Below are 14,878 nucleotides of genomic sequence, written 5' to 3'. Positions count from 1 at the left end.
CGGACCAGGCAAGACCTCAACACATCAACGGACATCACTACATCAGCAGCGTCACCGCGACACCACCGATTTGTTCTTTTTTCTAAAGAACTTTTCTTGCTTTTCTAATGCTGCATCCACTGATCCGTCGCCGCCACCTTCCCGGTGACCTCACCGGAGTGACTCACACTCGCGTGTCCTCTGGCAGAGGCCGCCGTTCTGCTAACCCACACCACACCTAATGCCGCTGCCTTTTTCTTTCTAGCTAACCCATGCGTGAGGGCGTGAGGCTAATCCTCCTTGCAATTTACTATTCCGCTCTGCTTCTCACGCAAAGCTTACCTCCCTTGCAAACTAGCAACTGCAGGTACTTCTAGCTTTTTCTTTTGTTGCATCGCCATCGGCCACCTGCTCCTCAGTCCTCAGTCCTCACAAAAGATCCAAGAATTCCAGGGCAGGATTTCCAAAATGGCCACGCCAAGATCCTCCCCCAACTCCTAGCACATGCCATGCGCAACAATTTTGATCTCTCTCTCCGAAAAGATTTCATTCCATTCAATCCCATTCCGTCCTTTTTTGGGTTGGTCATAAAGCAGAGCTGCTCCTTGGATCCACGGCGGTTTAGCGGTTTCCTTTCCCCTGGCTCCGTGAGATTGATCCAGGCTGCGATGAGCGGCGGCAACTCGTCGTGGCTGATGCCTCCGCCGTCGCCGCCGCAGCCCCAGCCGTCGGCGCTCGACAACGTGGAGGCCAAGATAAGCCCGAGCATCCTCTTCATCGTGGCCATCCTGGCGATCGTCTTCTTCGTCTGCGGCCTGCTGCACCTGCTCGTGCGCCACCTGCTGCGGCTGCGCCGCCGCCGCCGCACGCGGGAGGACGCGGAGAGCGTCACGGCGTTCCAGGGCCAGCTGCAGCAGCTGTTCCACCTGCACGACGCCGGCGTCGACCAGGCCTTCATCGACGCGCTCCCGGTGTTCCTCTACCGCAACGTCGTCGGCGCCGCCGGCCAAGCCGAGGGCAAGGACCCGTTCGACTGCGCCGTCTGCCTGTGCGAGTTCTCGCCCGACGACCAGCTCCGGCTGCTGCCCAAGTGCAGCCACGCGTTCCACCTAGAGTGCATCGACACATGGCTGCTCTCGCACTCCACGTGCCCGCTCTGCCGCCGGAGCCTCCTCGCCGAGCTCTCGCCGACGTGCAGCCCCGTCGTCATGGTGCTCGAGTCAGAGAGCTCCCGCGATATGGGCGCGTCGGCGACGCGGGCCACCGACGCCGCCGACGGCCAGCCGAGCGGTCTCGCTTTGGCGCAGGACGGAGCAGAGGAGGTGGTCGAGGTGAAGCTGGGAAAGTTTATGTGCGTGGAAGGTAACGGCAATGCGAATGCCACCGCCAACGACGGCGATGGGGCCGGCACCAGCAGCGACGGCAATGGCGACGCCAATGCCGAGGCCGGTATCGGGCAAAGAAGGTGCCACTCCATGGGGTCCTACGAGTACGTCATGGACGAGCGCGCCTCGCTCCGCGTGGCGATCAAGCCGCCCAAGAAGAAGCCCGCGGTGTCCAAGTCGCGCCGCCGCGGTGCCATTTCGGAGTGCGAGTTCGGCGCGTCCAAGCGCGGGGAGACATCGCTCCGCCTCCCATTCACAGCAATGGTCCAGCAGCAGCAGCAGCAGTCGGAGTCGGACACGGCTATGGCGAGGCTCACCAAGGACAGCTTCTCCGTGTCCAAGATTTGGATGGTGCCGTCGTCCAAGAAGGACCCGGAAGCGGCCGGCGAGAGGCGCGCGGTGTCGTTCCGGTGGCCGGTGAGCAAGGACGAGGAAGAAGGCAAGAACAAGAAGAGCGGGAGCGAGGCAGACTGGGACGTCGAGGCTGGGAGCTGCGGCGGCAACAGTGTGGTGTCGTCGGTCGCCGAGGAGAGGCCATCGTTCGCGAGGAGGACCCTGCTCTGGGTCGTCGGAGGCCGGCAACAGAGCAGAGTCGGAGCTGTTCCCGATCAGGATACCTGAAGAGAGAAAAAAAAAGGAAATTATTTCCCTCTTTCTTTGTGTTCTTTGGCGGATTGGTGGTAGCGAGTAGCGATTGCAATAGCTAGAAATTTGTAAAACCCAAAAGGCTCTGAAGAATTCTTTCTTTCGCTTGTGTATTCGGGTCCAGCTTCGTGTCAGGCTTTCAGCAATGAGGTGCCATTCCCGATCAGAACTCATCTGAAAGCAACTGACGAATGATGAGCAGCAATGAACTGAACTGCAAAACCATTCGTGCAAACAGAACAAATCCACAGATAATCTTCAGCTGCTATCGAAACAACCATTTAAATGTCCTCAAGAATTCCGTTTCCTGATGTTAAATGCAACTAAGAATACTTTGGGGACAGTGCCGATTGTTTATCTTCTGATCTTCCGCTTGCTGCTCAGAAATTCAGAAACCAGACTGATCTCGATGGATGCGAGTCCGGGGCGGCGAAAGGAGCTGCTGCCCGCGCATGGAAAGGGCGTTTGGTTGGATCCACGCATCCGATCGCCCGGCTCGTCTGGTTCCCGGTGACGGGCATGTGATGAGCGTGCCGTGCCGTGCCATGCTGCGCGCACCACACGGCGTGCTCCTTTGTTTGCTCCTGCTTGTATCTGGAACTCTGGCAGGAGGGCTTTCTCCTTTTCAGAAGCTGCAACGCAGGCGTGCTGTCGAGTTTAGGAAGGTGGCATCTTAACCTGACCTGTAAAGGACGCTCGGCTCCGCTCAACAAAGATTCTTTTCTTCTGCTGCTAGTATATACTACCTCACCCTTTTCCTCGCCACTGATGTGATGAACCCTAGAACTTGAATATTTCATTCATAAAATTCAGATCCTTTTTGAATTTTGATCAACTCTGTCAGCTACTGTCAGTACAACTTGCAGTTACAACATGCATTGCAAATATGACGTGTTGTATTGTATGTATGAGGTAGTACTGGCAATGTGAAGTTCAGATATAACTAGTTTTTTCTTCAGAAAAAAGAAGTAGAGGTTCAGTCAGGATTAATTCAGGTGATGGTGCCACGCATGTGTTGGAATGGAAATGCAAATGGGGTCAAGGAGACTGGTCCAGCTGCTCTACTAGTAACAGACACTGGATGGAAGGAGATGTCCTCCTTGTCACCAGTGGCGGAGCCTGACCAACCAATCAGGGGGGCCGGCCTTCGGTAATTGAGAGATTAAATCAATGAACAGTATCAAATTTACTGTTCATTCAATGGAGATTTTGTCTGGTGGGTGGGGGGGGGGGGGGGGCGCCGGAGCCCAGTTTGGCCTATGAGAGGCTCCGCCTCTGCTTGTCACCATCCCTAGGTTCTGGACGTTGGTGAGCTGTTCCTCCATTACACTGTCCAGTGCTGGCAACGGAACGGTGGTCTCCTTCAGATTACAGGCTGTTCCAACAGTTAATGCGCCTTGGAGGACCCAGGAGTGTACCCTCACAACCCCACCCCGCAAAAAAAAAAACTCTGCGTGGCATCTCTCTTTGTTTATTCCACTTTCTGACGAGCAAAGAGGTGGTTAATGCAAAGTGTGCCGCGCGCTGCAAAAGAGGTCAGACGCACGTAATCGCTGGAGGGTTTAAATTGATCGATTCGGCCCAGAGCTCGGGGCGGTCTATTCCCCGCACATATGAGGAGGCACGGACGTGTCGCAGAAGCCCCTCCACTGTTGCTCCTCAGCCATCCGGCGCCGCCTCTAGCTCCGGCGTCGTTTTCGGCGCCTCCGCCGCTACTCTCCACCGCCGCCAATTTTAATCAAACTTGCAGGCACGGTGCCGCCTTCTCCTCGCTCCCGCCGCCGGGCACCACCCACTGAAATTCCGACCCCGCCCGACCGACGGTGCTACCGTGCCGCCTCACCCTCCACCAGCCAACCCGCCTCCACCGCCGGGCTGCTACCACTCCCGACCCCATCTAAGTCCGGTGGCCATTAGAGCCTCGACAACCCCAGAACCTAAAGTCCGTCGCTGCCTTCCACCACCCCGACCATCGGCAACATCGCTGGTGGCCGCTCCGTCTATCTACCACCTCTCTCCGGCCACCCCTTCCTTTCCCTTAGCTTGCAACCCTCACCGGCGACCGCTTCCCCCTCTCCTGCTTGAGGAAGACGATAAACGATGGTGGACGACGGCTTATGCGACACGTCGCCCCCATTCGCTCTCTCGATAAATAGACTTCCCGTCGAATTTCCCGTTTCCCATCATCATTAACTCCCTTGAAACCCAGCAAGATGCGGTGATCCGTTTGATTTTGCTGGTGTAGTTTAAGAAAAGAGTTTACCTCGCTGCCGCCGGCGCCGACGACGGTTGTTTGTGGTGGATCACCTTGTGGTGGATCACCACCGGCACGCACAAAACATGTCGGGGTCTCTCGAGTGGATCTCGACTCTTCCATTGACTAGCATTTATGTTGATGTGATGCGCCGCTTGGTCGTCGGTGCCGTGGTTTCAGCTTAGACTGTCTATACTCGTCATACTCTAAATTCATCCTCTAAAATATATATTCTGTTCTGGTCATCAATATTCTCTCCTCTACATTCAGTTTCTCCGCACTCGTTCATACTCTACAGACATCCTCTATACCAACTACCGATGGATGGGCCCACGCGTCAGCATCCTTTGTATGTTTTTTATTCCCAGCGCCCTCCCTCTCTCCCCCGTCTCTCTCTCCCTCCACGACCTCGTCTGCTCCGCCCGCCTCCCTTCTCCTCCGCCCGCCTCCTACCTTGCCATCGGCCATGCCCCCCGGTGGCGGCGGCGGCCCGCGGCGACGGGTGCGAGCAGAGCTGGGCCGCTCCTACCGCTGGTGCGCGCGAGGCCGCGGCGGGACTGCTCCGCCGGCCCGCGTGAGGCCGCGCGGAGCTCCCTCTGCCAGCCCGCGAGGCCAGCGGCGGGACGGCCCTGCTCCCTTCTCCTCCCTCGATTTGGGGCGGCGGGCGGCCGGATCCGCCCTTCCTCCAAGGCTCCTCCAAGCTCCGCGGCGCCTCCTCCTCGGATCCTCCCTCCTCCCTCGCCGGCGACTCCTTCCTCCGCCGCGCCTAGTCCCTCCTCCCTCCTCCCTCGCTGGCGCATCCTCCCTACTCCCTCCGCAGCACCTCCTCCCTCGCCGCGAGCTGATCCGCCGGCCTCGAGCTCCACGGCTCTGAGGCGTCCCCGTACAAGGACCGCGGCCCTCCCCCCTCCCTGGCGGGTCGCTGCGGGGCGCGCGCGGCGGAGCTCGGGCGGCCTGGGCGAATCCGCGCGCAGCAAAGCTCGGCCGGCCTGGAGCTCGATGGCATGGATTTCAAGAAGAAGCAGGGGCGAACGGCGAGGAAGCGCGGTGGCCGGCGGTGCTAATCCGCCCTTCTCTATTTCTCTCTCTCTCTTTCTCCCTTCCGGCCTCCCTCTCCCCCGACACCATGCTCCGGCCGTGCTCCATTCCCTCCCTCCCTCTCTCTCCCCGTGGCCATGGAGGCCGGCCTCCCTCTCCCCGGCGAGCAGTTGGGGCTACGCGCGGCTCCTCCTGCGCTGCAGAGCCGGGGTGGTTGCCTCGGGAGGTGGTAGCGGATGGCTTTCTCCTCCCCTGGGAATGCCGGACGGCGGCTCGTCCGGAACAGTTGCGGACCGGATGCAGGACCCCGCTGCGGCGCTCCGTCTGGTAAACTGATACTCTAAGATGGCGTGGCGGACCGCGTTGCATACCCAGTGCAGAGAGATGTTTTTTTATTTTTATATTTTTCAAAATTGTTTTTTACAGAAATATATTTTCGGTTTCACAATTTACAGGTTTATACCCCTACCACCCGGCAGGGGGGCGGCAGGGGCCTATATATAATTAAAATTTATGTTTTATCGCATGTAGGCCCCTACCGCCCGGCAGGGGGGGCGGCAGGCTCCCCCCAATATAAAAGCCGAGGTTCTCCCCCCACCTGCATTTGCAGCAAACAACATCCATAGAGGGAAAATGAGAAACGTGGGGGTGAGGGAGAGAGTTGCAACAGCGAAGCCCTGCCGGATTTTGGATCCGAACCGCAGGTAACCAATATTTCTCAACTTTGTCATTCGAAATTTTTTGTATTTTTAATTCTATAATTAGTGTTTTTTATAATTGTAACCGCTTAGGGTTCGGATTAGTAGTTATAATTGAAGCCGTACCATGGTTTTAGAAACTGGTTTAATTAAAATTAAGTCTTTGGATGGCCAGATATGTCGAGCAAGGTGGCGTTTCAAGTTCATTACGGTAATTGCTATAGAATTACTCGTGATTCCTATGGAGTAAATCTATCAGCATTGGAACGAAGACAGTGCAGTCTAGATAGGCCCCTGCCGCCCCCTTGCTGAGCGGTAAGGGTATAAACCTGTAAATTGTGAAATCGAAAATATATTTCTGTAAAAAACGATTTTGAAAAATATAAAAATAAAAAAACGCGTGCCGAGAGCCTTAGTGGAATCGGAATCCTGCTACTCTTTGCTGGGCCTGGTCCTGCCTGGATGTAGGTAGGAGAGCGACGAGTGGGCCTTTTGATGCCCGCTAACCCAGCGGCCCACTACCTTCTTTCATCAGGCCTGGGGCCCATTTTGGTGCAGACATGTTACCCAGGCCTGGAGGCTGCGAATGGGCCTGAACGCACCCGGCAACGTCCCAGCCCAGCTTCTTCTCTTCCCAACGCGTATAGTGGCCCAATACTTGGAGCCCATTGGGACGCTCTGGAGTTGCCAGGTTTTGGTTAGAAAACTGGAGATGCCAAGGTGGTCGAGTACCATGCTTTTCTCTGCTACTCATCCTACTCCCCTTAAAAATGATCTAACAATTCTAAGCTTCATATAAAAAGGCTCTCTAACAGTTTCAAGAAAAGGGCTGTCTAACCACATCACGACATGCAGAAAAAGAAGAAGATTGCATTGGAAATTTGGAACAGTTGGTTAAACATGTCGTCAGTATTCATATCTCCAAAAAATCGTTTATCAATACCTGCGGAAACCGTTTGAAAGTCTCGCTCACCCAATCAAAGCGTCAGTAGTTTGGGTATGCATATCGTCTTTGGCGCCTGTCAGCCAAAGATGTCATCTTCACAAAAAAGTACACAGAGCAAGGACGGACGCAAGCGAGCTGCTCCTTTCAGCGAATATGCCCTCCCGATCGTCCACTAGAGCAGACGGCACCACAGGAATCAACTTGGATACCCAAGTGGGATCACGAGGCACGGATCCGAGACCAGACCTCGCACGAGGATGCCATCAACACACGCGGTTGCGACGGCCTCGTTCTGGCCTATAGCTTGCCGTCCATGCTCTCGCTTCGAGACGACTAGGACGAATGGACGAATCAAAGCCGCCGCCTCGCTCGAGTCGACGCGCCCTCACAAGGACACACGGCACCGGCACGTACGCGCCCTCGTAGTCGCGCGTCGCCGCGAGCGACCGGTGGCTGCTGGTATTAGTTCAACTCACAAGGATGAAGTGGGAAATCGCTAGGTATGTGTCAGAATGTGACACTTGTTGGAGGGTTAAGACGAGCCACTTGAGACTAGCCGGCCCTTTGTGTTAGATTGATCTTTTTCCTAATAGACCCAACGGGCTATTAGGCCCCTAATCCGCGCCCTGATCGGGGGCACCCAACCCTTAATGGTTGGTGGGCCCCCGCTGCACAGCGCTAAAATAAAAGGGGTGAAGGGGCCGGGGCACGCAAAACGAAGTTCGTCGCGCCGCCAGTACCCTCTCCCACATCCTAAACCCTAGCCGATCTAGAAAGAGCGCTGGAGCAGCGGGAAGCCCCACCTTCGCCTTCTTCACTGCAGCCGACTCCTTCCCGCCGTCCCCGTCACCGTCCTCGACACCGTCGGCCCGGCGTCGACCTCTCTGCTTCACTCGTCGCCGCCCTTGAGCGGATCTCCATCAACGAACCCGAGATGGCCGCCGGATCGAGCTCCACTGGTGGTACAGAAGGTCTCTCTCCCTCTCAGTGTACTCTTGTGTTCTCTACGTTCTAGATCTAGGAACATCTTGTGCTTGAACAAAGAAAAGAGAAAGAAATCCTACTCGGTTTATGCACTGTGTCGATCCTAGAGGTTTAACATTGGTATCAGTTGCCTACACTCGTGCAGATCGAGATTGGTATAGTTGGATTTGTCTGTGAATCGAAAGAAATCAAAGGAAAAGAAAGAATACGATGCAAATAGAAAAGAACAGAAAGAATCGATGGCAAATCGAGTTCAACAGTGAAACCCAAACCCTAACTCTAGGGGAAAGGGGACGCCGGACTTACTGGGTCTATGCGTCACCCATGGCCGCCCTCGTGCGGGACAGACCCGCGCAGCCCGTTTCATCGGGGCGCGGCACAGGATGCTCCGCCGCTCGCCGCCGGGACGCCGGGGCGCACGCGCGCGGGCTCGAAAAGCGAGGAGCCATCCATGGCGAGCTCGACGGCGGCGCGCTCACCCACCGGCGAGCGCGCGCGCCGGCGAGCAAGCCGCGGTGGCGCCGCCCTGTCCACTCCGCCGGGCCACCATGGCCAGCGGCCGTCGCCTCCTTTTCGTGGAGAGAGAAGACAGAGAGGAGAATGAGCCTAGGGTTTGCGAGCGACGCGGCGTCGCCGAGTTTTGTTCCCGCGAAAAGAGCACTCGGCCATCCGATCTTGATCGTCGGCGATGGACGGCTGGGAACGGCGGCCGGCGAACGGGCCAGTTTTGGCCCAAGAGGGGCGCGACGCCGGGCCGGTTTGGCGGCCTGGCCATTGGCTGTTGGGCCGAAGGCCCGAGCGTCGCGCGCGTCGAGTGGGCTGGGCCGATTTCGTGACTGGGCTGCTTCAACAGTGAAATCTTTAAATTATCTTTTCTATTTTCCAGAAGCATTTTAATAACAGTTTTTGAATAGTTTTGATTATAGTTTGATCTCTATTCAATTTTGCACCAACGTGTTTATTGTTTAGAGATAAAAGTTTATATTTTTGCTTTTGGAAATAGAAATTCCTACTTGTTTCCGCTGCTAAGATTATATAGTTGCTTTTATACTTTAATTCGAACCAACGAGACAATTAAAGTTTAAGAGCATGGTTAAAAGCTTATTTTAAAGACTATGGTATTGTTAATTTTCTGACCAACGTTGTTAATTACAATACTGTAATTTCATAGTTTTTGTGCATTTATTTCTATTTCTGCCCAACGGTGATATAGATTTAATTGCATAAACAGTTGTATGTTCTATTTTTGACCAACGTTGGAATTATTACATACAATTGTTGTAATTATGTTCTCATTATTTTTGAAATTTTCAGCGGGGATGAACTTGATGGGATTCATCAGTCACATCCCGACTCTAAAAGGAGACAACTATGGCGAATGGATCAAGAAGGTTGATCTTGCTTTCGTCTGTGGAGAAGTGAATGAGATAATCACCACTCCAAAGCCCACTGAGCCACCGGCTCCAGTGAGAGGAGATTCTGACACTGATACTGAGTGGCAGAAAAAGCAAAGGGACTATGCTCCCTTACAGATGGCTTATGATCTCGAAAAGACAAAGTGGAATAACGCCAACAAGAAATATGTGGCAGTTATAAAGAACACAATTGATCCTAACATTTTGGGTTCAATTGGAGAGTGTGATTCAGCTGCTGAGTACCTTGCAAAGATAAAGAATCAGTTTACTGGTTCTTCAAAGACTTATGCTACACAGATCATAGAGCAGTTGATCACAAAGAGGTACTATGGCAATGCTGGTACAATAAGAGATCATATCATGGGGATGTGCGCTTTGAACTCCAAGCTCAAACCAATGAACTTGGATCTCAAGGAAGAGTTTATGGTGCACCTGGTGTTCGCCTCTCTGCCAAAAGAGTTTGCAACGTTCGTTGTAAACTATAACTCATAGCCAGAGAAGTGGAACATGGAAAAGGCAATTGCCATGTGTGCACAAGAGGAAGATAGACTCAAGAAACAGAATGGTGGGTCTGTCAATTTTGTGCATAATAACAAGAAAAGGCCTTTCCATGCTGCTTCTTCCTCTAAAGCTAAAGACAAAGCCCCTATGCCACAGAAGTATCAGCAACAGCGTCAGCAACAACGCACTCCAGCTCAAGATGAGTGCTTCCACTGTTTTGACAAGGGGCATCGCAAAGCAGATTGTCCCGCTTATTTAAAAATGATAATGGCAAAGAATGGTGAGAATGTAATTTCATTTGTTAATGAATCCCTGTATTTAAAGTTTTCTAAATCTACTTGGTGGATTGATTCTGGTGCAACTGTTCATGTTGCAAATTCTTTACAGGGATTCCGTTCGACAAGGACTACGCTAAGAAGCGAAAGACAAATGAAAGTCGCGAACGGAGTTCAAGCAGATGTGGAAGCTGTTGGCGATGTCTCCCTCGAGCTAGTTAATGGTTTCATGCTTGTATTAAAAGATGTTTTATTTGTTCATTCGCTTCACAGAAACTTGATCAGTGTATCACGCTTAGACACAGATGATTTTGGTTGTCATTTTGCGAATGGCAGATGTGAACTATGGTTTGATAATAATTGTATTGGTGATGCTGTCCTTTACAATGATCTTTATTTATTATCTATGCGTGATAAAGTGCATTCTGTATGTAATGTGAATGTGAATGAATCCTTGTCAGAGAAAGAAATAAAGAAAAGAAAGAGAACTCAAGAAACTTCATCGAAATTATGGCACTGTCGTTTAGGCCATATTTCGAGGGGGAGAATTGAAAGATTAGTGAAAGGTGAAATTCTTCCACAGCTAGAGTTCTCTGATTTTGAACAATGCGTTGAATGCATTAAAGGAAAATTTGTAAAGCAAATTAAAAAGGGTGCCAAACGAAGTGCAGGAACGCTAGAAATAATTCACACTGATATATGTGGTCCGTTTCTTGTGAAAAGTGTGGATGGCTATGATTCGTTCATAACATTCACAGACGATTACTCCCGCTATGGTTACATTTATCCAATTAAAGAAAGATCTGAAGCATTGGATAAATTTAAAATATTCAAAGCTGAGGTTAAAAATCAGCTTGACAAAAGAATTAAAATAGTAAGATCAGACCGTGGAGGGGAGTACTACGGTCGACATACCCCTTATGGACAAGTTCCTGGACCTTTTGCGAGGTTTTTACAGGAAAATGGTATAGTTGCCCAATACTCTACACCGGGGGAGCCTCAGCAAAATGGAGTAGCTGAAAGGCGCAACCGTACACTAATGGATATGGTGCGCAGTATGATGAGATATTCCTCATTGCCATTGAGTCTGTGGATGGAGGCGTTGAAAACCGCCATCCATATTCTCAACAGAGTGCCAAGCAAATCGGTGCCCAAAACACCGTATGAGCTATGGACAGGAAGAGAACCCTCACTGACTCACCTACGGGTCTGGGGGAGCCCAGCAGAGGCTAAAGTGTTTAATCCAAATATTGGAAAACTAGATCCCAAAACTGTAAGCTGCCATTTTATAGGCTATCCTGAAAAGTCGAAAGATTTTCGTTTCTACTGCCCAGACAGACATACAAAGTTTGTAGAAACGAGACATGCTGTCTTTCTAGAAAGTGAAATGATCAGGGGGAGCATGGTACCTAGAGAAATTGACCTTGAGGAGAAGCGGGTGTATGTGCCTACTCCTATGATTCAAGAGCCATTTTTCTCACTACCTGTTGATGCTGCACTAAAAGTTCCTGAAATAGTGACATCAGTACCTTCTTCGGTTGTTGCTGCGCCAACTATTCCAGTTATTACGGTGTCAACACCTATCGCAACTCCACCCATACCAACTGTGAGCGAAGGTTTGGAACCTGTCATCCAGGAACCGCCTGAACCCGCGGTTGGACATGAGGAGGAGGTGCTACAGCCCCCTATGGAAAATATGCCAGAAGTTGAGGCACAAAATGTGCCACAAGCAGTGGCCCTTAGAAGGTCACAAAGAGAAAGAAGATCGGCTATTTCTAGCGACTATGAAGTTTATAATACAGAAGAGGTTCATATGGAAGGTGATCCCACTTCATATGAAGAAGCCATGAGAAGTATTCACTCATCTAAATGGCTGGAAGCTATGAAGGATGAGATGAAATCAATGAGTTCCAATGGTGTTTGGGACTTAGAGGAAATTCCTAAAGGAGCCAAAACAGTAGGCTGTAAATGGGTTTACAAGATAAAACATGACTCCAAAGGGAATGTAGAAAGGTTCAAAGCACGACTCGTGGCAAAAGGCTTTACGCAAAGAGAAGTGATAGACTATAACGAAACTTTTTCTCCGGTTTCGTGTAAAGATTCCTTCAGGATTATAATGGCATTGGTGGCACATTATGACTTAGAGTTACATCAGATGGATGTAAAGACGGCATTCCTTAACGGGGATTTGTATGAAAATGTTTACATGGCACAACCAAAAGGTTTTGCCATGAAAGGAAAAGAACATATGGGGTGTCGCTTAAAGAAATCCATTTATGGATTAAAGCAAGCCTCTAGGCAGTGGTATTTAAAGTTTGATGAAACCATAAGAAAATTTGGGTTTAAAGAAAATGAGGAGGACAATTGCATTTATGCAAAGTTCAGAAGTGGAAAATTTATTTTCCTGATCCTGTATGTGGATGACATTCTACTTGCTAGTAGTGATGTTGGTCTGCTACTGGAGACAAAGAAATTCTTGTCCTCAAACTTTGATATGAAAGATCTTGGTGAAGCTTCATTTGTTTTGGGAATTGAAATTCATCGAGATAGAACAAAGGGGGTATTGGGACTGTCACAAAAGGCATACTTAGAAAAAGTTCTAAAGAAATACAGTATGCATATGTGCAAGCCTTCACCTGCTCCAATAGTCAATGGCGATAGATTTGGGAAATTTCAATGTCCCAGGAACCAGTATGAGATCGATCAAATGAAAGCAGTTCCATATGCTTCAGCTGTCGGAAGCCTACAGTATGCTCAAGTTTGTACACGCCCTGACTTAGCTTTTGTTACCGGGATACTTGGCAGATATCAAAGTAATCCAGGACAGGCACACTGGATTATGGTAAAGAAAGCATTACGTTATGTACAAGGAACAAAAGGCCTCATGCTAACATACAGAAAATCCGATTCCCTAGAGATAGAAGGGTACTCAGATGCGGATTTTGCGGGGGACATCGATGACCGAAAGTCCACATCCGGTTATGTGTTCACACTCGCAGGGGGAGCTATATCGTGGAAAAGCTCCAAACAAAGCGTCACTGCGTCATCGACGATGTACGCTGAATTTGTGGCATGTTATGAGGCCTCGGGGCAGGTTGAATGGTTAAAGAAATTTATACCCGGTTTAAGAGTGGTAGACAGCATTCAAAGACCACTCAGAATGTTATGCGACAATGAACCAGCAGTGTTTTATGCTCACAATAATAAGTCAAGTGGTGCTGCCAAACACATTGACATAAAGTTTTATGTTGTGAAGGAGAAAATCCAGAATCACTCTATTACACTCGAGCATATAAGTACAAAGAAAATGCTTGCGGATCCGCTCACTAAAGGCTTACCACCCAATGTGTTCATGGAACACATAGCCGGCATGGGTTTAAGGGAAAGCCTGTGATTTCTGGAGAATAAAAAAAAAGGGCCCAAAAGATAAAGAATTTGTTTCAAAAACAGTGATGTGTGTGGTAGCTGTTGAGTCTATCGGCCTTGGACCGTAATGATAAAGCATGCTCTATTCATTAATCTGTGATGGAACAACTAAACAAAAAGTTTCAAGTAAAAGTATAAAGTTAAAAGAACAAAGTGAGATCAAGGGGGAGAATGTTAGATTGATCTTTTTCCTAATAGACCCAACGGGCTATTAGGCCCCTAATCCGCGCCCTGATCGGGGGCACCCAACCCTTAATGGTTGGTGGGCCCCCGCTGCACAGCGCTAAAATAAAAGGGGTGAAGGGGCCGGGGCACGCAAAACGAAGTTCGTCGCGCCGCCAGTACCCTCTCCCACATCCTAAACGCTAGCCGATCTAGAAAGAGCGCTGGAGCAGCGGGAAGCCCCACCTTCGCCTTCTTCACTGCAGCCGACTCCTTCCCGCCGTCCCCGTCACCGTCCTCGACACCGTTGGCCCGGCGTCGAACTCTCTGCTTCACTCGTCGCCGCCCTTGAGCGGATCTCCATCAACGAACCCGAGATGGCCGCCGGATCGAGCTCCACTGGTGGTACAGAAGGTCTCTCTCTCTCAGTGTACTCTTGTGTTCTCTACGTTCTAGATCTAGGAACATCTTGTGCTTGAACAAAGAAAAGAGAAAGAAATCCTACTCGGTTTATGCACTGTGTCGATCCTAGAGGTTTAACACTTTGCAGCCCCTGAGTATTCTCTCCTGGAAGTGGGAGGACACCAGTATGGATTTCATTGTCGGCTTACCCAAAATTTCCAAGGAGTATGATTCGATATGGGTTATTGTGGATCGTCTCACCAAGACCGCGCATTTTCTGCCGGTAAAGATCACACATACAGCGAAGCAATATGCCCAGTTACATCTGGATCGTATTGTGAGTCTGAATGGAATTCCAAAGACAATCATTTCAGACCGGAGTGCTCAGTTCATTGCCCGGTTCTGTGAGCACTTTCACGCCGCCCTCGCCACTCAGCTCCTTCGCAGTTCGGCTTATCATCCCCAGACTGACGGCCAGACAGAAAGGATAAATCAAATATTGGAGGACATATTTAGAGCATGTGTGCTCATCTATAATAAAAAATGGGATGAGTGCTTGCCATTGGCCGAGTTTGGTTATAACAATAGTTATCAAGAAAGCATCAAGATGGCTCCATTTGAGGCCTTATATGGACGGAAATGCAGAACGTCATTGAATTGGTCATAAGCTGGGGAGAGAGTTTTCTTTGGGCTTGATATGGTAAATGAAGCAGAAGAGCAGGTTCGGGTTATTCAGGAAAATTTGAAGATTGCCCAATTCCGACAAAA

At 50.7% G+C, this 14,878-nt stretch overlaps 1 protein-coding gene across 1 annotated transcript; it reads left to right on the top strand.

Moving 5' to 3' along the window:
• Positions 1–2,175, top strand: LOC120657441 (putative RING-H2 finger protein ATL49). The gene has a single exon (XM_039935744.1). The coding sequence runs from the start codon at positions 489–491 to the stop codon at positions 1,983–1,985; it is 1,497 nt and encodes a 498-aa protein (XP_039791678.1). The 5' UTR covers positions 1–488; the 3' UTR covers positions 1,986–2,175.
• Positions 2,176–14,878: the final 12,703 nt, after the last annotated feature.

This window comes from Panicum virgatum, chromosome 1N (genome assembly GCF_016808335.1).
Source record: "Panicum virgatum strain AP13 chromosome 1N, P.virgatum_v5, whole genome shotgun sequence".
NCBI lineage: Eukaryota > Viridiplantae > Streptophyta > Magnoliopsida > Poales > Poaceae > Panicum > Panicum virgatum.
Note: the sequence above shows the minus strand (reverse complement) of the source record. Positions and strands in the feature narration are given on the sequence as shown.